Source organism: Mugil cephalus, chromosome 19, assembly GCF_022458985.1.
Source record: "Mugil cephalus isolate CIBA_MC_2020 chromosome 19, CIBA_Mcephalus_1.1, whole genome shotgun sequence".
In the NCBI taxonomy this organism is placed as follows: domain Eukaryota; kingdom Metazoa; phylum Chordata; class Actinopteri; order Mugiliformes; family Mugilidae; genus Mugil; species Mugil cephalus.
Genome location: NC_061788.1, coordinates 4,102,073 through 4,128,984, shown reverse-complemented (window position 1 = coordinate 4,128,984; position 26,912 = coordinate 4,102,073). Strand labels below are relative to the sequence as shown.

At 41.3% G+C, this 26,912-nt stretch overlaps 1 protein-coding gene across 12 annotated transcripts in view; it reads left to right on the top strand.

Annotated features, from left to right (window-relative positions):
- mast4 (microtubule associated serine/threonine kinase family member 4) overlaps positions 1–26,912 on the top strand; it is a 116,960-nt gene that overhangs the window by 47,982 nt on the left and 42,066 nt on the right. For 6 of the 12 annotated variants that reach the window (XM_047570584.1, XM_047570588.1, XM_047570586.1 and 3 more), the window contains 2 exons: positions 10,914–10,945; positions 20,213–20,293. In XM_047570584.1, coding sequence (XP_047426540.1) covers positions 10,914–10,945; positions 20,213–20,293 — 113 coding nt within the window. Of the gene's footprint in view, positions 1–10,913; positions 10,946–18,514; positions 18,807–20,212; positions 20,294–23,605; positions 24,917–26,912 lie in introns of those variants that run through there. The other 6 variants (XM_047570587.1, XM_047570589.1, XM_047570595.1 and 3 more) reach the window with 4 other exon arrangements.

Sequence of the window (26,912 nt, the reverse complement as noted above, 5' to 3'; positions counted from 1 at the left end):
CGGTGAGCGTCTGTGACTCTTTCAGCAGTTCATCGTGAATGACGTGAACTGAATTGGCCGTTTGGAACGAGTTGGTTGGAGAGATTCTTCTGATTGGTTGTTCAGCTAAAAGAAATAAAGGCAAAAGAAGAGAGAGATAAATAAAGCGACAACGTGGCGCGATTGTCTAAAATAAATAAACCATAGACCATCTTATCCACATGATTCTGCCTCCTAGTAGCTAATTGTAGCTCTTCCAGTTTCGCATTTTTAAAGTATGTTTACAGAGTACTGCCACCTGCTGGTGTGGAGAGGTATTTCCTGTATGTGCTAGCTGGCTGTTGGTTTTTCAAATTTGTTTAAGTGCAACTTTTTGGTTCAGACGTCTCGGTTCTCATTAGTTTTTTGTTTGCTGTAGCATAAAGGCATTAAGATCTGTCTGATAATAGTACTTCCAGAGCTTATGCTAAGCTAGGCTAAGCTAATTGGCTGCTAAACATTCCTTTAAAGAGTTTTTTTAATTTATTTTTTGTGCCACTTTCTTATCCAGTTACGATATTAAATACTCAAGTGATTGGGAAAATATGTCGAAATGCAAATGTGTCAACATTTGTCCACACTTTTACTGGACTGCTCCAACGTTACCAAGGTGACACATATTTAGATTTAATCTTCAGCAGCGACGGCGGGAGGAGGCTGCGGCGTGGGTGTTGACACTTAATGAATTTGACAGCGTGCAGAATTTATTTTTAGTCTTTTTGAAAACAGACACGACAATACGCAGGAGGATTGTTGTTTCCCACAAATCAGACCCATTAATGAGTTCTCTAAGTAAGCTGCTCGGTATATTCGGTTGTCAGTTCTAGGTGTGCGTTCTAATGAATGCTGTAGCGTTCTGATTTTTTTTTTCTAATTTACTTACTTTATACATAATTCTTGTATGTAAATAGAAGGTATTTGACTTTCATTGCAACAAGCATCCCCGCTCTCATCCGGTGGGTGAATAGCTGCCACGTCGCCTCGCTTACATTAAATTTGTAGGGCTTATATAGATTTTAACGATGCCCATCGCAGCCGCACACGTCCTTCATCTTAATTAGGTGCAGCCTGTCAGGAGCTAGCGTTGCATTGTGGGCTTTACTGTACTTCTGACATCCATCTAACACTAATAATAAAAAATAAATAAATAAAAAAAAAGGTAGCAATCTGAACGGGAGCAGTGATAATGTGTGTCTCCAAAGAGCCATTTGTGTGAAGCCAGCTGGTGAGATATAGATGTACAGCCTGGACCGACAAAACATGATGGTGCAGCACTAGAAAAACCTTTCACATTATGAGAATTTATTTTATTTTTTTTTTTTTGAGCTGACACGTAATTCCTGTTTATATTAACATAACAGTAGGTACAATGCGTCCTCTCATCAGAAGCAGCACAGATTGAAATATAGTTTCTCTATTTTGAACTAATTGTGCTAATTTGCCGAAGCACCAAATAAAAGCTCTTGAAAATCTTGAAGGGACGTTTGAATTAGGCAAGTGTTTTGTTTTGGTTTGTTTCGGCCATAAGAGGCTTCTGGGCTCAAGTGTTCTTGTGCTGGACGGTGAGTTTCCAGCAGCACTTCATTAACGCTGCCAAAGAGGTCGCGCTGAAGCTTCACCTCTAGAAGATAAAAAAGGAAACGTTCGTCATCGCTGGCGGTTTCTAAACGCTCTGGTGAACGCACAGCGTTTCCTTTTGAGATTTGTTTGAAGAGCCCTTTAAAATGCAAACTTATGCATATGCTGCGTCCTTTCATTTCCTGGTGGATTGTATAAGTACTAATAGAATATATGTTGGTTATAGTTGATGAAAGTGTGCACAACAGCATCCTCTAGTGAGGATCTGTGGCGGTGCATTAGATTTATCTCTACTTTAAAGCGTATACTTACAGCTATGTCCATGAATATCCTTTATTTTCTGCAGGTAATAATTATAGTAATGTGTGCGTGTCTATTTATTTTTGCATTTCGTGTGCAATATTACAGTGTCACTCTTAATTTAATGCATGCTTCACATTATTTATTGCTGAACTGCATCGTTTTTTTTCATATTTACCTTTATCCATCTCAACTCTTCCTGTTACTGGCAGCAGACCTGACATTGCACACAATATGCTGCGTATGCTGTGTTTTTCTTCTCTTTGCCCTCATAATTGCCCCTCAGGGATAAATAAACTTATTTCTGATTCTGAGTCTGAACTTCATAAACATTAAAGTCACATTTTTAGGAGCAAATTCTGTCAAAAAAGATTTTATATCGTTTCCAAATCATTCACTTTTACCTACTGTTCAAACCGAGCCTGACGTCTGTCGCTGTTGTTTCAGTTTGCCGGGTCCTCTGTCGTCTCCAGCTGTCTTTCCATCTGTCCTCTCGAGTCCGTACATCACTTCTGTCATTTGCATTTGCTCCTGTCAAACATCACCAGACACCAGTCCGCCGTGTAAACACACAGAGCGAAAGCCATCGGTTAAAATGCAAACGCGAGTTCCTGACGCGCCCCGACATCAGCTGCGCACGTTTGGCATCTTGACAAACAAACCTTGTTAACAGTGCGGATGATCGAGCGGTTAGATGTGTACAGAGCAACAGAGGCGGTAATAGATCTGCAGGCAGCTGTGTGTTTAAATGTTGCACGTTTGAACTGCGTTAAGTGACAGTTTGCTGGAAAAACAGATGTTTTCTTTCGTTGTCGGCTTTGAAACGGTTCAGTTCTCTGTTTAGTTGCTGGAGTTGAATGTAGGTTTGGAAATAAATATGTGACTGTGTTGTGGTAACAACAGATAGGACACATACACATCTACGTCCATCACAAACTTGCTCCTCAAACACTGACGTCTGTTCACAAATCTTTGCAATAACCACAAAACTTTCCTCAGCCACATGAGAACTAAAAATAATCCAAAACCTTCAATATTTGTCAAATTAAACAACCTGCACCATTTGTTTCCTAAAGTTTTATCCCTGACTTCAGCCTTTAACAGTTTCTTTGCGTCCGCTGGGATCTATAAAACGTCCTTCTGCACGTCAGCTCAACTTCTCCTGATCAATATGTGTAAATCTTTCCCGTCACGGCTCGCTGACGTCATTTTAAATTCAGGTCGTTTTCCGGAGTGGGATCAGTCATGTGGGAGCAACCGAACATCTCTGTGGAATCTCCGTCCTATAGTGTGTTTTTGTGTGCATTTTTAAAATTAGGATATGCACCGACCAGGCGTAACATTATGACTGCCTTCATAATATAAAAACATCTGCACAAATGAATTCCAGGTCCAAAAGTGTCTCAATTTGGTCGAAGTCATTCACCTCTCCAGCCAGTGGTCATAATGTTGTGACTGATCAGAACTTAAACTATAAATAAATCACCACCTGCTGAGCTGAATCAGGTGTTTTCCTACTACGCCTCCTTCTCTCCTGATCAATACTTCCTGCATCATTAAATTTGTGACCTACGCTCTGGGAATTAACCGCATGAAGCTCCAGTTAAAAAATGTAAAAAATCTTTCCAACGTCGGCGGATTTTAAACATCCGTCATCATTTTCATTTTTTTTTTTTTTTTTTTTCTGATTGCGGTTGATATTTAAAAGCAGCTCCTCATTAATAAAGAACGCTGCTCTGCTCCGTGTCTTTCTCCTAATGAATTGCTTCCTCCCTCCTGCTCTGGAATAAGCGTTTATGACACATGACATCCTGCTCCCGAGCACAATTGTGAGGACGCAAACAGATTTAATCAGCGAGTCCGCTTTGTTGTTTCGAATCTCCTCCTGCTCCTGTGCACAAATCAATACCTCTCAGATGGAGCGGGGCCGTAATGGTGAGAAATATTCCTTCAGGCAGCAGCTTTGGGTTTTACTGATGTAGTTGTCGCTGTAGTTGTCGTTGCGTTGTTTCCGTGCGGTCGGAATCTCGGTTTGTTTCGGCTGCTCCAGGTTAATTTATGTCCGGTTCCTGTAGTTCACGTGTGTTTGGAGCCGATAAGTGGCTGATTGAACCCTTTGACCTTTTAAATCTGCGGATACACATGAAGTCTTTTGACTTTGATGGAGCAGTTAGGCTCCTTGAAGATTTTCTTTTTTTTTTTTTTGTTAGCCTAAGAACTGACTGACGTCCTCGTTAATCTGAAGCATAAAAATAAAACTGACGGGACTCATCAAGAGACATCAGCTCTGCTAGAGGAAGGATCCCCTACCTGATGGTAGCTATAAATACAGTCTACTGCCCCCTGCTGGTTTCAGGCTATTTCCCCTCATGCAGGTGCAGGACATGAACACATCAGGCACAACTTCCTAATATTGTGTAGGTCTGATGGTGTCTGGAAACAGGATGTTGTTGGTCGGCGGGGGGGGTACAAAAAAAAATTAACCCATCGTCAGATTTGTTTTTTTCTTAGTACAAGTTGATTTAATTGAATATATGAATATTTTGCTTCTTTCTAGAGACACAGTTTGTGCTGTTAAGATCAACTTTATTTCCTCTCAGTGGTTTTAATGTTGTGGCTGATCAGTGTATGCGGTGCGTTCAGGTGCAACTTTTTTTTTTTTTGGACCAGGTGAAGGCAACATGTGATTGTTTTCCATATTCATTTAATCTGACGTTTATTTCAATCAAACGTCAGAAACATTTCTCAGAGCCTACAACCATAATCTTCTATTTCTTATAATTTTTCCCTTCAGTATAAAATCAAGCTTAATGTTCTGTATTTTTTTTTAGCTGAGGTGATGATTTGATGGCGTTACGGTTGAATATCAGACGGGGATTTCCTTGAATCAAGCTCCAGTTAAACAAAACAACACGTCAGATCTAGAGGTAAATCAAGAGGAATTATTAATGAAGCTTTACGCGTTCGGCTGCTTTGAGGTGACGTCTCACAGATGAAGGCTTGTTTCTAGGAGGCTTTTATTGACATTTGCTCCATGGAACAAAACTCACATTTCCAGACAATTGTTTTTTTTCTGCAGGGGTTGGAAAGATTAACTGGAAAACAAATGATTCAATGATTTATTTTAGAAAGAGTTTGATGCGGTTTGTAGCTCTGCAGCAAATAAAAGATCAGCTTCAATGGAAACATGTTAAGTATTTTGTTGACTAAAAAAAGAATATGTAGCTTTTCTATTTGTGCCGAAGCTCGACAGATTTCCACCAAGTGATTTAGTTTAAAGCGAGTTCTCTGAAGGACACGAAGTTATTTAGAAAATCCACTTGAAGCTTTTAGAGGCAACTTTCTGATGAGTTTATAAGTTAACTTTGATTGAATTGAACTTTATTGTGTGACAATGTGCAACACTTGTAGGGAGCTTTTCTTTCACTCTCCTGAACCATGTTTTCAAGCTTTCCATCTTGTTTTTATCCTGAGGTAGTTCTGGTGTAGCTTGGACTAAAGTTTTGACTCATTATTTGCTGTAGGATGAACCAACTCTACCAGAGGAAACTGATGCTGTTCTTAAACTTTTGGCCGGTAGATCAGACATCAGTCACCGGACAAAGTTTCATATTGTTCTTACATTTAGTTTAAACTGGATCAAAACGCTCCGTAGAAAAGAAAAACAGGGACGTATTTGAAGCCTAAAAAAGTCACTCGTCTTCCCTCAGGCGAACTCCAAGCTGATGAGAGCCAGTTTCCATGGTAACAATAAAAAAAATAAAATAAAAAAATAATAAAAAAACACCTCACCTCACCAGTGGCACCAAATCACACACAATAAAAGAGGAAAACGTGGGTCATAATTTACTGCAGTATATGATTCAGGAGAACTTTATGATGCTTTTTTGGAAGCATGCATCACTTCCAGGGGCTGGACACTGTGCAGAGCGTCCTTAAAGGTCCTAAAAGACAGTGGAGAAGTGAGACACCTTTGTCCTACTTCGTATGGGAAGCAGCTCATCTCATCTCTGCTGCAGGTCTGCGATGACATGACAGTTTTTGTAGTCGCCAAATTATTGGTCGTTGCGTAAAAAAAAAAATTAGTTTTAATCATATTTTAGCTCAGATGCGTTATCAATAATGCATTAGTGTGTTTACATTGAGGCTGCACCACGTCTCCTACTTATAATAAAGACACCAGGTGATAATTGGACTTTTTCCGTCACGAGACGAGCAACTGCGCCGTGATTTCATGCCTCACATGGTGCGAGTGGTTCTGCTCCAGGCAGCAGGGCCCAGTAACAGGATTTAGCTGTGCAGTCTGTCACCTCCAGCTCCTCTTGTTCCATTAGTCCTTGATATATTCAAACTTGTCACTTCTTCGTGCGATTTGATTTTAGTGTGAGATAGTGGACGAGGCAACGGTTTCGGCTTTTCAGTGGCAAATAGAAACTTTTTATGGGAGAGGACAGTGATTAGGTTTCTCCGGGAGAAAGAAAAACTATTTTTTATTTTTTTTCTATTCAAACGCAGTGTCTGACTATTTGTCAGGGACTTGTCAGTATTAGTGCAATCAAAATCGAGATGTGCAATAAAATGTGCTGGTCCCATTCAACTCCAGCGCGGTTGATTTTGTTCACATCGTCCTGATAGATTTTCAGGATAAACTGGAAGATGCTGCAGTGTCTGGTCCTGTTCCTGTCTCTGTCTTTGCAGCCTCTCAGTTCTTTGTGTAGGTTTGTGTTTCCAATAACAGAGAATAACATGAGCCTGACACAAGATGTTAGGGGTTTTAATGTTGTGGGTGATCGGTGTGTATGGTAATAGTAGCAGCATCCGGGGGAAAAAAAGATCTGCAAGGTTTTGGCCCTTGACTGGACATGCGTCGTAAAATTCGGCCCTTGAGTAAAATTAATTGGGTTCCCAGACTAACAGGAACAAGCTTTCAGGTGATGTGTCAGGTCAGGTGTCTGAACACTCTGGCTGTACTTTCCACGGAAAAGGAAACTAGTCAAGAATTTAACAATGAGTGAGTTTAGAAAGTGAATTCTAACGTTGCTTTTTTTTTTTTTTTTTTTTTTTTATAAACTGAATTTGCTGCCCATAAAATAAGATGTGATGAACTCAATCAATACATTTATTTGTGATTAAATTCAACTGTTTGAATATTAAAGGAGCTGAACCGATAAATTGCTGCCATCTAGTGGCTGCTGGTGGTACTGTTGCCTGAGCTGAACAGTAAAAATGCTCCTTTGCAATCAAGCATCAACCTCCAGGTCTGAGTGATGAAGTGCAAAGAACTGCAGTTCATCAAGTTGCCACTTGAGGCTCTAAAAAGGACCAAATCCCCATAGACCCCCATGTTAAAAAGCCCAACTTTACAGCATTATTAAACATGTTTACAGCCTGTTAGAAAAAAAAGTTTATTCTGGTCAGTCAGCTGTTAACTGGTTACTACTAAGGCTCAATAAGACTATTTCTGAGACATAAATAACATAAGAAGAACTTTATTGTCATTGCACACAAGTTTATAATTAAATTTAGTTTGGGAGCAGCTTGAGGGCAGGTTTTTATAAAGGTAATAAATATATAAATATAAATAAAATCTCTGAACAGTGTCTCAGGCCTTTTATTTTATTGGGAAATTATAATTAGTGACCATTACTTGTGGAGTTCATCTTCTTCATTTATACAAAGAAACGTAACTTAGTCCGACATTAGTTGGAGTCAGAGCGCGGACGCGTCTCTGTTTTTATTAAAATCACATCACGCAGCGCTAACAGAACACGTAGCTGTCGCTGACGGACCTCAGAAAGGCGTCAGAAATCATCTGTTTCACTTTGATTTCACATGAATGCATCAGTTTTTAGCGGTGGACGTCACACTGATCGGTGGACGTCCTGCGACTATAAATCATTCCCTGCTTGGTAATTAGCGCCGTGTTATCTGCGGTCGTGTCTCTCAAGGAAACTCTGTGCCCTTGGACTCCTGTTGGCAGCGGGGGAAGTCGGACATTAAGCTCTAATATATGGCGAAGGCAGAAGGGGGCGGGGGGGGCTAAGCACTTTTTATTTCTGCTGACTGTAGCAGCCAATACACATCAGCCCCGTGTCCTACACCGTCTGAGACAAAGGACCTGGCTCTTATCGCCTTATTATTACACAACGCAACACAAAACAAATCTACAGCCTGGTTATTCATCTCCGCAGAAAGGACTCATGAGAAGCATTTTATTTATATTTTTATCTCCTTCACAAGATGTAGAGGATGGTGATAAAATGCTGTTCGCAGGAACCTGCTGTAATTAAGCAAACGGCGCCGTTGGGTCCGAGGGGACGTGGACGTGGACGTGGAGAGCTGTCTGTCAGCGTCCTTGACTTGCACGTCGCTCTCGGCGCCGCAACAGATGCTGTAGCAGCATCCGACTGAATTATTCCTGGCGGCTTCCACCTGCATATGCTCTGTGTGGCTTTAATGAGTTATTCAAATGTGTAGGTGTTGAATGTGCAGCAGCCGCCAACAGATGGCGCTTTTTCTCCAAAAGAAGTAACTTTAAAGATGCGAGTGTGTTGACGCATGTGTTTAGGCTGGAGTAGTTTCTGCAACACACATAAATGAACTGTTTATATACATTATAATTAGTATAAAATTATAACCTATTTAATGGATGCAACGGCTCTTTTTTCATCTTTTAACTGTTCAGAGTTTCTGAGCGGAGTCTGTTCAGTGGTTTATTTTTCTGTTGGAAGTGTTGAGTGATGATTTCCTATGAGGCTTTTGCAGAAAATCCACGTTGCACAATTTAGAAAGACTTAATTTTACAGAGTGAAATACTTTCACACACGTTTGTTCTGTCTTCTATCTTCTTCTTCCTCTACGTTCATCAGCTTCTATCTTCCACCTTCTTCTCCTTCATTCTTTCTAGTTTCTGTTTCTTCTTCTTCTACCTTCTTTATTCTTCCTTCTCTTTCTCTCTTCTTCTTTGATTATTATCACCACATCACACTCAATCTTCTAAACACATTTTTACAAAATGAGACTTATTTCTCTTTTTTTTATATACATATGAATAAGTAAAAAAAATAGAATAAATAAATAAACAAAACAATCTTTGGTCTCTCAGTGTGTTTGTAAAATTATTCAGGACCACATGCAGGATATTTTTGTGACGCCGTTAGATCTGTCATTAATTTATAAAAGTTAAACTCCAGCCTCAGTCTGCATCAAATCAAAGAGTCTTCTTCTTCTTCTTTCTACTTGTTTTTCTTCTATTTTTTCTTCTGTTTCTTCTTCTAATTCATTCTTTCTAGTTTCTGTTTCTTCTATTCCTTCTATCCTTCCGTCTATCTTCTACAGTCTTCTTCTGTCTTCCACTTTCTTTATTCTTCCTTCTTTCTGTTCATCTTTTTCTTTCTTCTTCTTCATTCTACTTGTTCTTCATCATCTTCTATCATCTTATTCTAATACTTTTTCTTCTGTCTCCTTCTTCTTAAGATTAAATGTTTTCTTTTGTTTGCATTTATTAAATTTTTTCCTTTATTCATATATTTTCATTAATGTATAAATAGAAAAATAAGTCTCATTTGTGAAAATTTGCTCATAAAATCCAAAGTGCGGTTCTTCCATCTTCATCTTCAATTCAGCTCAATATAAAGAACTTTATTTTTCTGTTAGGAACTTGATTTGTGCTGGAGCACAAATACCCAACAACACAGAAACACAAGTAATATACCAACTATATACACACAAGCACGTCCAACACACCACAGGTAGCAGATAAAAGAACTGGATGAAGTCACTTGAAAAGCTAATTCAAGTTGGAATCAGTAAAAAACTAGGATTAAGAAATATCTGATCATCTTTACAAAAAGTCTGACTTCTCCTTCCATCCTCTTCATCTTCATCTCTGGCCTTAGTTTTAACTTTTTCCTTTAAACTTTGCAAACTGGTGCAGAAGAGAAACCACAGTAGCACAGAAACCTCTCCTCATTTCTTTTCTGTTGTCTGGACTGACCTTCACCAGAGTTCACTGGTTAAATCAAACTAAACAGAAAGTTTGGCAGCTAAAAATAGGATTCTGAAAAGTGAGAGTTCATGCTCCTCCATCAGCAGCAGATCTTTGACCTCTGGGTTTATTCCACAAGTCATCAATCCAGAGCTCGTTACAGGTTCATAAACTCATCTCGTCTCCAAACTGAACTCGATTCCCTGATTAACCAAATTTAGAAACGTGCATTTAAAACCTGGTAAACAGCTGGATTCTTTCCCGGTGTCACATTTAAGTTTTATGTGTTGCATCCGTTAAAACGTTTCCCGCGTGCGCACGAGTTAACGTGAGATTTAAGGCTTGATATTGTGTTGCAGCACATTCAGCCAGAGTTGTTGAACGAATGCACGGACTTTTTGCAGCTTTGCAAATGTTTGCGAGCGGCGTTATCCTTTAAGTAAGAGGCTTGAGAGAACCCACGATAATCCGACCACAAATCAATGAGAGCCTTGTTGTTTTCTGGGCTGTTTTACAGTAAAACTCTCCCTCCTCTAACTCCATATATAGTATTTAAAGGAACTCAGAGGTTAAACATGTTCCCCTCACTCGTTCTGAGCTTGACTTTAACAAGGAGACAGTGAGGTGTCCAGATCACCGTCCACGTGCCAGTTAATGTGATTGTCGCTGTTAAACGGTTTAATCGAACCACATCTTCAAACATCTCTGGGCACGAACGCAACAGTCTCACACCTGCTCCCTGATCCTTTTCCTCCGCATGTCGGCCGTTTGTGAAGCCGTAAAGCAGCTGATGCAGCACAACAGATCTCGCTTGCTTCCTTAATTACCGCTTTTAATCGCTCTGGCTTTTTAAACGTTGTTGTTATTTGGTTGTTTTTCTGTTTAGATCTGGTTCGGTGGTTTTGTGCATTTGGCAAATGTTTCTATTTTGCATAAGTTACCCAAAGCTCATTGGGTTTATGGTCGTTGGATGAAATTCAACACACACAAAAAAAAAATTAACAGTTTGCATTTTCTTTTTTGTTTGCAGAAGGAGCTGAGTCTTCCCCGAAGAGGCAGCGTGTAAGTACCATTATAAATTTTATAAATAATATTAAATGTCTGATCTCATCTGGAGGTGGTTTAAGTCAGATTTGACCTTGTTCCTTTGTTAGTGTGAACACACAAACAGTCCTGAGTCACATTAAGGTGCTGTTGGTTAAGAATCATCCATTCATTAAAAAAAAAAAAAAAAAAAAAAAGGAAAATACACACAACCACTATAAGAAACGATGACTCGAACAAGAAAAGTGAACCTGTTGAGATATCCTTGTAATTAAATATTAAATAAATTTTAACGAGAATGAACAAATGCCACAACATTATGACCACTGACAGGAGAGGTAAATAACATCTTGTGACAATTCAATGTCTACAGGGAAACTTTAGGACCTGGCATTCATTCATGTGGATGTTACTTAGACGTATGTAGCACCCACTTAGACCAGACCAGACACCCCCCCACCCCATAGCAATGACACTCCTAGATGGAGGAGACAGCCAAATCCACACAAAACACAAATACACTTTAGGAACACAAGGTTTTAACCTGTCCTCCAAATTCTCTAGCGCTAGCATTAAATAAAAGTTAAGAAAAAAACAATATATACAATTTAGAAAGCCCCCCCAACCCAAATTGACCCAAAGACCAGGAAGGAAGGTGGTCATAATGTTATGCCTGATCAGTGTAAGGATTTATAGTACAAGGTATTTATTATATGGGTATAGTAGCTTCCAAAAGTTAATATCACATTTGAGGTGAATGTCATTATATTGATAATAAGTTGATGTGACGTGTCCTCATGTCCTTTTAGATGTTGTGATTTCTCATTTTATTAAATGCACCTTTGCTGAAGCCAATACAAACGATACTCCCCCCTTCATTTGTGGATGCTCTAATGTTCCAGGGAGGTGTCACTGTATGTTCATTTTAAATTGAACAGCGTCCACCTCCCTGTTTAATAGAGTGCAGCTGCAAACAGCATCCTCTAAAATGATCTTACAACTGAGTCAGTACCTCTTTTAAAGCTGAACAATATAACCTTCATAAAGGAATAATTTAGTGCAGTAGTTTATCACAGTGTCCCCAATAAATTGAGTGTGTGTATATATATATATATATATACACTAATAAAAATAGCCGTTACACTGTGATGAGCACCATGAAACTGAAGGTGAAAACACTTGTGGGGATGAAATACGGGAGGGGGGCCTCTTCAACTATCCTACTGATCAGGCATAACATTACGACCACCTTCCTAATATTGTGTATGTCGCCCTTGTCCCTCCAAAACAGTTGGGACTCATCAGAGAATGGACATGGTGTCCTGTGGTGTCTGGAAACAGGGTTTTGTTAGTGGAGGGGTGGGGGGGGGGGATTTAGGTCATCCCACAGATACTTGATCAGTTTGGTATCTGGTGAATTTGGAGGCCAGGTCAACACCTTGTGCTCGAGTTGTTCCTAAAGTTATTTGTGTGTCTATGTCAGGCTGCATCCTACTGGGTCATTGGGGTCTGATCTAGTCTGGTCTGGTCTGGTTGGTGCTAAATGTGTAATGGCACATTTCCACTGGCACGGTACAGTACAGCACGGTATTTGGTGTTTCCACTAGCACGTAGTACCTGGTACCAGGTACTATTTTGGTATCGCCTCAGCCCTGGTTCCAAGCGACTCGAAGCGCTACTAAAACGTAGCATCAGCCGACTGCCTTCCACTGATTGCAGACGAGTGTCGTCACTGGAAGCGTCACAAGCGTGCGACGACCAACCAGACTGCAAATAAACACAAGACTCGACCGCACCACTTTTTAAAACCTGGCCTGCAGCCATTATTGTACAAGCATTAGCAACCATTAGCTTACCCTCAAACGTCGTTTTTTTGCAGGTCATGTTCTCTGGTCTGTTGTTGTTCTCGTATTCCGGTTTTGTGCGTGGCTTGGCGCGGTGTAAATGACGTCACGCCCACGTCAAGAAGGTACTACATGGTACCTAATGGAAACAGACCCGAACAGAACCGAACCGTGCCGTACCATTCTAGTGGAAATGTGCCATTAAGTAACATTAAAATATGTTCAATATTGTTTACGTCTCCTGATCGTCTCCTGGTCATAATGTTGTGGTTCATTGATATATTCAAATCCAATAACCATCTGCAGGAAACTTTTTTAAATTCATAGTTTTCTAGCCTTAATTTGTGCTTCATGGTGATATCGTTGTGAATAAATGGGAAATCAAACCACAGACCCCTTCATGGTCTACGTCACTGTGACGTCATGACGTTAGCTGGAGGCAAAACAGAAGGAAGCTGGAGGCGAACGCTGTCACGTTGTCGTCTTGCTGTGCTTTGTTTTTCATGCTAATGCTAACTGCTAGCTAACTCAACATTAGTTGTATGTTGCAGGGTGTCATTGTCCAAGCTGAAGTTGCATTTACTACGTTACCCTTCGCAGTGGTTGCACTTACTTCTTGTAATATCTTTGTTGGAGAGGCTTCACTTGATAAAGACAGACCAGACTTCGTCCCCACTGTGTCCTCCTTTGGTCAAATCCTCCATTTAGTGAGTGTAGAGATCGGTGAAGTAAAAGTTTAAAATAACACTCTCGGGGAGTGAGTGTATCAATATATTCTCTAAAATATACATGTTCCTCATCCATTCTTGCCAAAACAGTTTATTGAAATATGCTAACTGGTGTTTATAAGCTGTAGTGTTTGAGATGTTTTGCCTCCAGTTAAGCCCCGCCCCCTCAAACAACATCACACTGTTTACAAACTGTGAAAGGGTCTATATTAATATTTTCTAGGTATGACATGACATATACAGCCCATACATTTTGGTCCTTGGTTCTTTAGCTCCTCTTCAGTTTGAATAGTTGCTACTGTTTGCAGTATTTTCCTATAAAGTATCTCGTCTACACTGAATTCACCTTTCCATCGCTTCAGCTTCTAAGGCCCTAAAATTCTTCCCCGGACATCAGTACATTATGGCTGAGAGAGGGTTACCCACGATACCTTGCTGCTCTCGCCGTCACCTCACCACAGGGGGCACCTGCTGTAATGGAGGTGACCCATTACTGACATGCTGCTGTGAGATCACCAACATGCGCTGGTTTATATTTAGAGCTCCGGAGCCTCTGGTGACCTTGGTAACCATAGTAATGGTGTTTGGATATGACAAAGTTGATTGTGACGGCTTTGAGTTCATCCTAGCTGGCAGTTATCGAAAAAAAGAACCAATCGATGCTCGCAGACTTTGAACAGTGACCATTATGTAATTCATTTTTTATTCCCACCTTCTGTTGTTTGATGGATTTAAAGGTATTAGAGTGAGAATAGATGTGACGTATGACTCTGCATCTACTCATCTCCTCAGTGCATTTAACAGAAATGTGTCTCTTTAAACAGTTCATCTGTGTTTGTCAAATAAAAATAAGCCCCGTCGGAGGGTTTTCCTGTAACAGAGAGCCATCTGCTGAAAATGTGATGCCATTAACATCCTGCTCTAGAGTCAACAAGCCTTTTTAATTAGCAGTCTTAGCCTCTTTTTCCACACACTCTTTGACTCCCATCAGTAACATTTTGAGACTGTGATATCTGGAGCTGCGGGTCATTCTAGATCAACTTATTTATAGGCCGACCTTAATAGTTGGAAGTCCTTTGATGGGGTCACATCAAATAACTGAAAATCAATCATTTGTTCACAGCTCAGGATACACCCGTTTGCATTTGTTGACTATTATTACTTGAGATCCTATTCCGGTTTTTCACGTCATCAGCGCAGAATCGCAGCCCAGCTGGACGCCGAGCTCGAAGTTTCCGAACCTGTCGAGCTGCCCGTGAACTTCAGCTGCTTTGCCGCGCAACAGGATATTAAAGGGCACCTGTTGACCGTAGATTTGGTTACGCTCAGTTTAACAGATGCTGTCGACCGCACCTCATTACCTGCAGATTACAGCTGCAGTTCTCACTGAGATTCGGACAAATATTTTCTGCCGGGTGGGTTGAGGGGAGGGGTCTCTGTGGATCATTTGAAAGATACTTGAATTTGGAGGCCTTGTACTGTTCTTCATGTTTTTTTTAGTTGTTCTTAAAACATGTGTCTGTGTCAGGCTGCATTCTGCTCAAGTGTCATTGCTATGGGGTGGGGGTCTGGTCTCAGTAGCATCCACATGAATGCATGCCAGGTCAAAAAGTTTCCCAGAAGAACATTGAATTGTCACAAGATGGTCAAGGTTATTCGCTTCTCCTGTCAGTGGTCATAATGTTGTGGCTGATCATACAATCGTACATTGATATACTTTACGACTGCAGGTTTAATTAAATCAAAACATTTTTTTCATAATTGGTTTAAAAAGAAATCTCCAGAACATATGTCTTAAATGTTAAAAGTGCAGTTCCACCAGTGGCCACTAGGGGCTCCAAAGGCAAGTTCATTTCCATAGACCTCCAAGTTAAAATGTCCAACTTTACAGCAGAAATAAACATGTTTACAGCCTGGTACGAAAGCAGTTTTGATCTGTCATTGTGAGAACTATTTAAATGCATCACTCATTTAACCACTGGTGCATCACATTTAACCACTGGTGTGGTTTGGCCTATTTCAGCAAGGCTGAAGCCTCTCTAAAATATTCTTAAGCCCTCCTAAATAATTTGGTGTTTTATTTGTTTTGTTTTTTTATTTATGTACTAAACGTGCAGATGCATTCAGCATAAAGTGGCCAGCATATTTAAGAGATTAAATAGTTTAAATGTTTAAATCTAACAGCAGAAAATCCCATGTAATTAATGAACCCATGCTGCTACTTAGCTAGTTAGTCCTAAATAGTTTGAGAAGATCTTGGTTGTTTAGAGTTAAGTGTGATTTCACAGGATACAGTCATTTGTGATGCAGACAGTCTTGGAATTTTCTGGAACTCAATCTGAATATGACCTATGAAACATTTTAGCACCGCTAATTTATTCAAATATAATACATTCTCAGTCTTTATTAACTACGTTTGTTCACATCCTGTGCATGTCCTGGGGCCTCAGCCCCCCCCCCGTACTTAAACCCTAGTGACGCCCCTGTGTTTAAGATATACAAAGCGTTATAGTTGTGCATAATTTAAAGCGTGGCTGATTTGAGTGACAGGTAAGATGCTAGTTGTCTACCTCAGCTCCACTAATGCTCCACCTCTGTTCCTATTAGCCTGGAGTTAGGTGTGATTGTAGACACTGTACATAAAAACACACAGCACGTGTGCATTAGAGTGACAACCTCTCAGTGCAGCTCCATCTCCGTCTTATGCTCCAGTTCCTCTGCTTGATGCCGTGTCAGGTGTCGTCTTGTCTTTGCCCGTCTGCCATGCTCGCGGTGATGAAGAATTCATTAGTGCACCAGCTCACTGTTGTTTGTCTTGTCTGCTTTCGTTTTTATATTTCTACTATTCTGGTTTAACAGAAGCAACATCACATCATCTTTTTGGAAGTCTATTTCTTTTGTACCTCCTCCTTTTGTGGATGTGCATAATGATTCTTCAACCACCTACGTAAACGCTAAATAAAATTATCCGATAACATATATGTGTGTGTGCTTACATGCCCTGAAAAAAGAATTCAATCACTCATTTTTTTTTTTTTTTTTTTTTTGACAAAGTGGTTCTGCTGCTGTGGAGCTGAAGAAATTTTATTTCCGGACTTACTGACAACACTAAATTGATTCAACAGAAGAAGATAACAAAGACATTTTCACGCCTCTGACGTTTCTGTCAACACTTGTTTCAACAACTGGTTGTTTTTCTACCCCCATGTATCTGCCTCTCCTGGAAACCTGATGTTTAACCCCCGTGGAGCAAGCATGCTCAGAAAGAATGGATTCGTTCCATCCAGAGAGAGTTTACGTGGTTTCTAGAAGCTGATATTTTCCTATTGAACAGATTATCAAAGGTTTGCTCCACGTCTCTCAGAGTGATCGACAGCTAAGTCTGACTGGGTTCTGATTAAGGGTTTTACATTTTAAACTCTGATTATTATGGATTGTGGATTACTAGTCTCAGTGTATTAATTTTGATGGTAAACATGGACTAAAGCAACAGAAATGTGTAATTTAGGCAGTTTGACAGCCCAGACCCTAACGCAGTAGCCTGACCTCCCCAGAAATGTAACTATGCATCACGGCTAAGTAGAGCACAAGGGCTGTGATTGGTCCGCCTGAAAGAAGCGTGTTTACGCTTTAGTGTTTCCGACTCCTTCTCCATCTCCGCAATTTTTGCATAGATTTTTTTTGGATCAATAAAGATGGAACACATTAAGGAAAGGTTAATTTAGGAGGTTTGGAGATAGAAACATTTGAAAGACTTGGTAAAATATTGGCAAAATTTTAATTTGCCATTCACTACGTTTACATTCACGTGAAAAAATAAATAAATAAATATTGCCTTAATCTGACTTTAACTGGACAAGTTAAGTGCATGTTAACTCCTTACTCCGACTAAAAGGAGTTCTCCTTATCCGATTAAGGCAACCAGATAATGCGATTGGAAATTCGGCATGTAAACGCCTTAATTGGAGTTTAACTAGACAACACGTGTGCGCATGCTACACAACCGCTGCACTGGCGTTTTACCCCGGAAGAAAAACATCCAAGAAAGCTTGTCACAGAAGAAGAAGGTAAACAGAACCGATAGAAGAACCACCTCAGAGATAGCGCCATCTTATCTGCACCATAAGTAGCGCGGCATTATGTACGATATTAAAAAGTTGAACTATTATCCATCTGGTTGTTGTTTGAAATGCCGGTCTGACACATGAACGAATCTTGGTTATTATATGACGTAATCCGACAAGATGCATATCGCCACCTAGTGTGGAGGAGGAGGAGGAGGACATGTTCCCGTCAATTATTCTATTTTCTCCGTTGCATGTGAACTTGGACGAGGGCCACATTCAGAAAGTCTAATTTTGAGCATAGCTCCATTAAGCTGATTGTTGAAAGTGAAGCAGGAAGTAGAAACAAAAATGAATCAAACTGGTAAAAAAGACACAGCGCCAACTAGTGTTTGGGAGGCGTTGTTACCACACAAGTATAAATATACATCGTCCCCCAGTGTCTTAAATTAGCCTTAAAGGTGTTATAAATCCCTGCAGTTGCTTCCTTTCTACTTTGAGTCTTAAGCCGCCCTGTTTAACAGATCAGCTCATTCCTCTGTTTGTCTGCGAGTTGCTTCTTTTTCTTGTTGTTTATCTCTTTTGCTGTTTATTGTAAACGCTCCCCTCTCTTTCGGGTCCCCACAACCTTTTTTTTCCGGATGTGGGGATGCATGCGGATGTTTTGCTTTTGCGGGATGACATCATCCCTGTGGTTGTGGTGACATTGCACCGTTCAGAGCGCTGCTGCCTGTCTGTCAAGGTGACTGCACGCAGAGGAGCAGATTAATTCATAGCGCTGGTTTCTGCCAGTCACCAGCTGGTGGAGGAGTTGTGGCCAGGATGCTGCTGGTGGTGGGGGTGGGGGGGTTCACAAATGTACATGCATTGGAAGGAGCAGGGGGCGTGTATTAGGGGAGGGAAGATGGGGGTATTGTCCTGCCTCCGTGCCTTCCACAGGCAACTAAGGATCTCATTTGACAGCTTCAAGGTAGAACGTGGAAAGACCAAAACAAGAACCTCCCCCCCTTCCCTCTACCGCCCCCTCCCTTTTTGTTTTGGAGGGTAGAGGAAACCAATCCGTCTCATCGCTCTGTGGTGGCTGGGTTTAGCTCTTTGTCAGTGCAAAGGGGGGGGGGAGGCGGCAGGCAGGCAGGCAGGAAGGCAGCGTGAACGCATATCATGACCACAATAGAGCAAACGAGCACAGTTCAGCCATGAAAGCCCAGCGGGAGAGGCTGAGAATTCCTGGGCTGACGCTAGAGTGAGTATTTTTTTATTTTTTTTTTTGTTACCGTGCAGCTCCTCTGCAGCGTGTAGCTTCGTCTGCCTCTCTGTGTCATATTTGATTGTGTCTATCACTGTTGCTTTCTGCCCCGTGTTAGCATTAGCAGCAGCAGCAGCAGCAGCAGCATCTGCAGCAGGAAGTCTAATGTCAAATCCCTCGCAGCTCGACAACACTGGCTAATACTTGTTAATGCTTCTGTGTGTGTGTGTGTCTGTGTGTGTGTGTGTGTGTGTGTGTGTGTGTGTGTTTGCATGTGCCCAGGTGTGAATGTGATAGACGGACTGATAACACGCAAAGGAGTGCCGCAACATGCTTTATTTTGCTGGCGTGCACGCGTTGGAAAACACACCTATCAGGAGTGTTGTTTGTCGGATTTGATCAATAAGCTGAAAAGCAGTGAGTCATTGAAGGCTGCGTTGCCGCGGCCGCTGTCGTTTCACATTTTTTTTTTTGTTTTATTTAGGTCAACAAGGCATTTGTCAGGGTTCCCTCCATCTGAGGGTTTAAAAAAAATCTGCATAATTGGACTGATGAATGAAAAATTGAGTTTCTATAGAAATGAAATCATCTATAGATTTATCTGTTTCTCATTTAAGCATAATATTTTATCCCGGAAATATATATTTTAATGAACCTCATCATGTGCCTTTGAAGCTGTTTGACATATGTAGTTTTAAAAAAACAGTGAATGTTTTAAACTGCTGGGAATTGTAGTTTTTAGCATGAAATCAGTTGAAACCATTCAGATTCGAGGACTATTATTAATATTTAGAACACTGTGTCTCAGAGGAATGAGATCAGCTCATGCTCATCCTCATATAGAGAAATCCCCAGGTTATCGTCTCAGAGATGTGTCTCCTGCGTTATTTCGCCGATTTAAATAGACGAATATATTCTGATGAATGATTCTGGGAGGCCACTGCAGTAAAAGTTGCTCACCTTTACATGACCTAATGCTCTGCAGTGCCACTGCTGACTGCTGGAAGAAAAAAAAAAAAAAACGAACTGAATTCATGACATCACATGGGCAAAGTGATGTCTGCACGGTCTTAAAGCAGGAGACACACCTCGCCGCTGCCCCCGGAGTTAATGTGTAACTCCCTTTTATGATCCGGAGCCTTTGAGCTCGGTGATTTCATTTCGGTCTGAATGGAAACAAGACTGCAGGGTCAAACAAACCCAATGTCAAACAAACCCTGCAGAGCCACACAGATGCCTTGGAAACCTGCTCTTCAAACATGATTCAGTTCCATCTGACAGGGATCTGCTGCTGCCTTTATCTGTGCACGTGTCCGAGCTGCTGAGGGCTTTTCTGTCGTGTGTGTGTGTGTGTGTCTCTGTGATTAAAGACAACTATTCACTACACTCCGTTTAACTTGCAGCCTCACTCCCCGAAGCTTGAGCCCTACTCCCACTAGCCCTTGCAGTCCGTGCAGCCCGCTGCACGCCTTTCATTTTTGGAGGTAAGCAAGAGCTCGTGAACCGTGGCCGTGTTTGGATTTTTTTTTGAGGAGTCCTGTCAGTGCATGTTCGATTCAGACGCTGGTGCGTCACGAAGCTGCGGCGTCACTTCTCCCCTCTCCTAAAAAATCATCTGCCTTTGGAATGACATTGAGAGCGGACACGGAGCTTATATAATGTTGATAACGTGCCCCCCCCCCCCCCTCGTCTTGCCCCCTCTCTGTTCTGAGGTTTACGCTCCTCTTTCATGTGCTAAGTAGGATTTGTGGCGTTTGCGATACATCAAAGCGAAGAGCGGACTCAATCTGTCTGAATCCCGGCTCGCTTCATTTAGGAGCGAACAAAATGTTCAAAAACATCGGGAGCTAATATCCGAGCTTATTGCTCAGATCTCAACTAGTTCATGATTAGTATTTAAAAAAAAAAAAAAAAAGGAGCTTCAGATTTATCCTCATCTCTCTGAAATGATTCTTCTCTCTGAGGTTAAATGTGCATCGGTGATGTCCTCTCCTCAAACTCCACAGTTGGGCCATGTAAGACGCGTTGGGACCGTCTTTGTTCTTGGACGAACGTCACGTGCTGTTTCACTTTCAAGTCGGTCGTTCAGGTTAAAAGCTAATTAGCTAGTTGAGCTAATTTGCAAAGAATTCCCCCTGGACGAGTAGGTGAAGAGGTAGCATGGGGGTCCAGGGACGTTCTCCTCCTTCATTCCTTAAATGTCTTGATTTCAAACATTTTCTCACAACTTTAGATGAACTTCAGGTGTTTGGGGGGAAAAAAAACATGTCGTTCAATAAGTTCTGCTATTAATTAGCATGATTTAACTTTAATATCTTGTGCTGTAATTGAATTATTGTTGCTAAAGGTTACGTTAGTGGAAATATACATGGTTTGGTTTTCTAGGTGTATACATATGTGTGCAAAAACAAACTGTACAGAGGTTGTAATGCACTGGAAAGCTAAGCTAATCATTAGCATCTGACTTGTTTTGGCATCGTTGCAGCCTCAGGGTTCGTACAGATACGATATTTTAACAGCAGAAGTGCAGGTTCAAGTCATGAAACATTTCTTCTACAAGTAATAATTCATTATAAATCACAGGAGAACATACGTCTACATGTTTTACCGATGTAAAAAGAGTCTTTGCTTTCCGTCGTGTTTATTCAGCACGATTTTCAGAAGAACTGCTGCAATGAAGCTTGGCTTCTTTTATTCATTTATTTATTTTCCCTCCTGTTCATTCAGAACATTTAGAGAATTTCTCTGTGTGAATGAATAGCACCAAACACCCACTGACTTCACCCCTGGTCTCCTCTTGTTCTGCTCAGCGTTTATGCAGAGAGTCGAGTGACTCAGCTCCATGTATGAATGTGGAGACATTCACACTGGGCGTTTTATTTGATTATTTAGTTTGTTTTTATTGACAATGTCAGTTTTTACACACATACAATAGAGCTGTGTGAAGATGAGTTCAGAGTTCATTTTCTACCGCTATTTTCTTTCTTCTTCTTTTATTTTCTGTCTTCTTCTTTTATTTTATCTTCTTCTTTTACTTTCTTCCTTCTTATCTTCGTCTATGTTCATTCGTCTTCCCCCTTTTTCTACCTTGTATATCTCACTTCTTCTTTTTCTTGGTTTTCTTCTACCTTCTTTCTTCTTCTTTCTTCTGGCTCCTTTCATTTTGCATCTTGCACGTACGCACCACATCCATATGAGGCGTTTGTAGCTCTTCCTTTTTCACCCTTTTCATTAATGAAGCCAGACCACTGCCACCTGCTGGTGTGGAGAGTTATTACTATATTATTATTGTTATTGGACACATGAGACCAGAGGTTCTTAGATGTTGTTCAGTCTTCTTCCTGCTTCTCGTGCCGTGTTCTTAGGCCAGAGTTCAACAGTGGCTTAAATCCTTCCAGATGCACGTTTAACTGGACGTCTGCTCATAAAGGGAGAAAACGTACGTCCGCGCTGCAGGACGGGTTATTTCTGGCATCTGTTTTTCATATCAGTTAGTCCCTAATATGCTGACCTTTCCCAGGATTTATGAATGATAACAGATTAGCGCTGTTGCTAATTACTCTGCTGCACAGAATTACATTTGCTCCCCTGTGTGTCATTATGCGTCTGATTAACATGAGAACGAGCCTCCTCATCGTTTTTACCTCGTACGTACGTAGACGTGCGTTTACACCTTTTTAGCATTTTTTTTCAATATAACGGAACTAAAGGTCACTGTCGTTTTTTGCTCCTGTCAGAAAATAATAATAAATAAATAATCATCATAAAAGAAGAAGTCAGTTAGAGGACAGCAGCCCAGATTTGCTGCTTGTACCGTCAGCACAGTCGCTGACCTCCTCCCTGTTCATGCTGCTCGGTGCGAGTTTGACTTTGAGCCGTCGTTTCTTATGTGGAACACAGAAACAGAGCAGAGCCATAATTAGAGTGAAGGCTGTCACACCGTCCTGCAGGGAGACGGGCCCAGCCCCTCGGAGGGGGAGGTGGGTGGTGAAGGGGGGGGACGCGCAAACTCAGGCTTTACGCCGGCAAAAATTGACTTGAGGTGACACTTTGTTACAGTAGACGGTTATGTGCTGCCGTCCTCTCGTCTGCAGCGTCCTGACGCTCCTCACATCTGACGCTGCACTTGCTCTGTCCCCCGTCCCCTGTCCCCTGTCCCCCGCCCCCCGTCGCATGAGACAACAAAGCTTTTATTTACCCCTGAAAGTGCACAAAAACGTGAGGGATCGTCCACATTTCTAAGGATGTGACGCTCGTAGGCATTTTGTGCCGATTTAAACTTAACTTATGAGCAGGAGCATGAACAGAAGGACATAAAATATCACAGTAGAGGGTTAGATGGCAAGAAAATTAACATTTCCAAGCATAAATATAAAAAAAAATAAGGTTCACTTTGGTTTATTCTGTACGAATTCAGTTACATATGATCAGTTTAATAAAGATATTTGCTAAAGAAGAAGTTTTTTTTTGGTCGAATAAGAGAATAATATTAATAAGAGAATCAGTTTCAGCTGTTCCAGTTTTGCTGCTGTTAACAGTTTTCATTATTAATGAAGTGAAAACCCACTTCTTAGTTATTGAGTCGACTTGTTTTACCTCTCCGCTTGTTAAACATCCTCATATATTATCTTTGCCGCCACAAAAGAGCAAATAAAACGACAAATATTGTCACGATTCCACTTCCTGTCGTCATTTGAATCCCTGCTGGTGTCAAATCTGTCGAAGCTTTGGCTCAAAACGTATTAAATATTGAACCAAATTATAAATAATGTTCCTTTTATGGTTTTTACTTCCCTGTACGGGACGTCGGCAGCTGTTCCTGTTTCTTTTATGGGGCTTGGACGTGAGGAATGTTTTGAAGCTGGACTGTAAAAGTGACGTATTCGCACTGTACATGTCATTAGTCCTGGAGCTTCATCGACACAGACGCTCTTATCTGGGCTCTGAAGTGTCTGCGTTTAGACCTGAACTTTGCTTTCCCCTGCGAGGAATCACCCTTTGATAGAGCTAATCAATTTGCCCTCGTGTTCTCGGCGGGACGCCTGGTTTTGTTTGAGCGTTCGGGGATTTCGTCGAGCCGCTGCGATCATGTGACCCCGAGCTCTCGCACGTAGTCGCCGGGGCCCGAAAGTCAAATTCATCACCGGCCTGACAAAAAGAAGAAGCTCTTACTGCCGAGCTTTTCTTTTTTCCCACCTGAGCTTTAATTTGTGTGAAGTAATTTTTAATTTTACGTTTGCATATCCTCACAGTCACAGTGTTTGTGTTCGGGCAGCTTATCGTCAAACAGAGTCGAGGTTCAAAGGTGACGTAGCTAAGGTGAGGCTCTCGTCAAATAAAGGAGGAAGGACTGTCTATGCAGGAAGTGGACGGGGAGGAATTCGTGCAGCTGCAGAAGAATCCGTGCAAAGGCGCAACATTTCCATTTCAAACGGGTCCTGCTTAATACGCCGACCCGCCGGACTTTTGGAGGGGTGCCAGCCTGCGAAAGCGGCGAGCGCACAGCAGCATCTGCTGATGATGCAGTGCCCCTCCGTCTCTCGACCCCCCCCCTCCGCAGGATGTGAAGTGGTAGATGCCTGTTACATGATATGAAGCATGTTGAGCGAAGGGAGCAGGGCGAGTGTTTGGGATACGGAGCAGCACAGTCGCAGGGAGACGGGGGGGAAACAAAAAAAAAAAAAAAGTGCGCCGGTGTTAGGTGTCGTATCCCTGCAACAGTGGAGCCTGTCAACACCTGACCTGGATCACACACTCTCTGTGTGCCTTTCAGGATCCTCCCTGGAGTACGTTGTTGTTTGAGGACAGTGGAGGACGGCGTGTCCTCCCTGCCAGTGTGTTTTTATGCCGCAGCTGGCTGCAGATGTGTCTCTGCAGAGGAAGTTTGGACCTAAGGAGGACGCTTGCCCGGACTGTCCCGGGGGTCACGGCGTCCTGAACCCCGACGCCGGCCGTCGCTTCTCCTCATCTGCGCTTCACAAGCCGCCTCTGCACCTCCCTCTGTGGCATGACTTGGACGCGATGTCCGATTCCAGTCTGTGGACTCTGTTGTCAAACTTTGACAGGCCACATTTCTTCAGCGGAGCCCGCCTGCGCCGGTCTAAAAGGTAACCGCGGCGGGTCGTGAATTAGTGAAAAGGGTGGTTTTTCCTCTCAAACAGGTAACTTTCCGGGCAGTTTGTGTTGCAGGTGAGTGGCAGCAGGCGTGTGTTGCCTTTGTCTTTACGGTCCGTCATTGGAGCCGTGTTGTGGTGTACGAGGAGCCGGGCGTTCCCTTCTTCTCTATTGTGTTTTATTTGCTCTGTGACTCCGATGGGTAATTGAGTGTTTGTTGTTGAGCCAGTCTCATGTTTCTGACACAGGATGTGTACTTCCCTGTGTGTCATCCCCATTAATTAACAGTGGGAAAAGTGGAAACGCTGATTGTTCTCGGTTTGGTTTGAGGAAATGTTGCGTAGCTTCATGGGATTTAGAGAGTGAAGGGACTGGTTTATAGCTAAGCCACTTGATCCCAGTTTATTTATTTATTTTTTTATTTTTTTTATGTATATGATGTAGCTCCAGTATTTCTCCAGCTCATATACTGATATTTATTTTTAATCCCTTGTCCTGACCTATTTTATAGAGCAGAACGGCTTAACAGGAAACACTGCTGGTTTTTATTTTTTGACATCTTGCATAAATACATAAATATTTTCTCATTTGAAACCCTGTCAGATTTAATAGATACTGGAGAAACTCTCGGTGATCACACAGACGTGAGGCGATAAATTATTGATTTTAGTTAATACAGACACTAAGAACATTTAAGTATGAAGCTATGAATGATCCTTTGAATGTTTATTTTATGAGGTCCTCTCTCCGAGGTATCACCAGAATATTTTAATAAAAGTTTAAGGTATTTGAATTCAAAAAAAGCTGTGAAATCATCACATATGGATCCTAGAAGCTTTTATTTATTCTGTAATTATTTGTTACACTTTTAAATCTGTTCGTCTTCAGATGTACAAACGACTGCAGAAATGAAAAGTTTTTAAAAACTATTAATAGAGTGTGTCAAATGTCTGACTTTGTATTTGGGTTTGTCAGCGCAGAGCTGCAATTTATGTGTCATTGTGCTTTGTCAGCTCACCTGACAGCCAAACTCCTCAAAGTGAAAAAGATTAATCGTGGCTTTTTGTCGGCGCGGGTCAGGATCAGACGTTTATTTCGATGAATCAAGGTTTTTTTTTATTATTTTTTTTATTTATTTTATGATCTATTTTTACCTCCTCCCTGCAGCCTAAATAAGAAATCTAAGAAGTAGCATTTGACAGTTTGAGATTACTTTAGTGTGAGGTAAAAATAATCTTTGAGCTCCTTCATTTGTTTAAAAAGAGGATTGCAGCTCTGTTTGTAACACAACAATGGCCGGATGAGGTTGAGCCTTTTTTTTTTTTTTTTTTGCATATAGCCAAGACTGTTAAACCTCAGCATGGATCGACTCCAGGAATCTCACACATCTGCGGTACAGCATAAACGCTGGCCTACTTTCTCCCTATCATCTTTGCCCAGGGCTTCTTTATCCCCTCTTTAAAGCCTCGCTGCATCAACGCGGTTTCTCCTGAGTCGCTCGTGGCTCCAGAGGTGCCTCCGCCGAACCTCAACCCGGCGTCGGACGACCCGACACGTTCCATCGTAGCACGCGGCCTTTTTTCTGCAGAGCAAAACAAGTCGTTTAAGGCGAGAAATGACAGGTGAATAGGGTAAAAAATTTAACTAACAGATATCAACATTAAACTTCTCCAGTTGATTACTTACATAAATATAACATTTTTATGTATTACAAGTTTTCTGCGAATTTATATTTAAATATGCAGGAGTTATCTACTTAAATATGCACATACATTTCCAGGCTAAAAAGAGGTTCAAAGTTCTGGTTTCATTTTGTTAACGTATTAGATTTCCAGGTATTTACAGAGGGAATTTACAAAAAAAATCTATTTTTGCTGATTTTTTTTTGAGTAAAATGTTGTATAAATCTGAATGATATATGAAAAATACCCTCTGTAAATACCTGTAGGATGTAGTTAGGAATAAATGTGGAAAGTTTGGTTTGTGTAA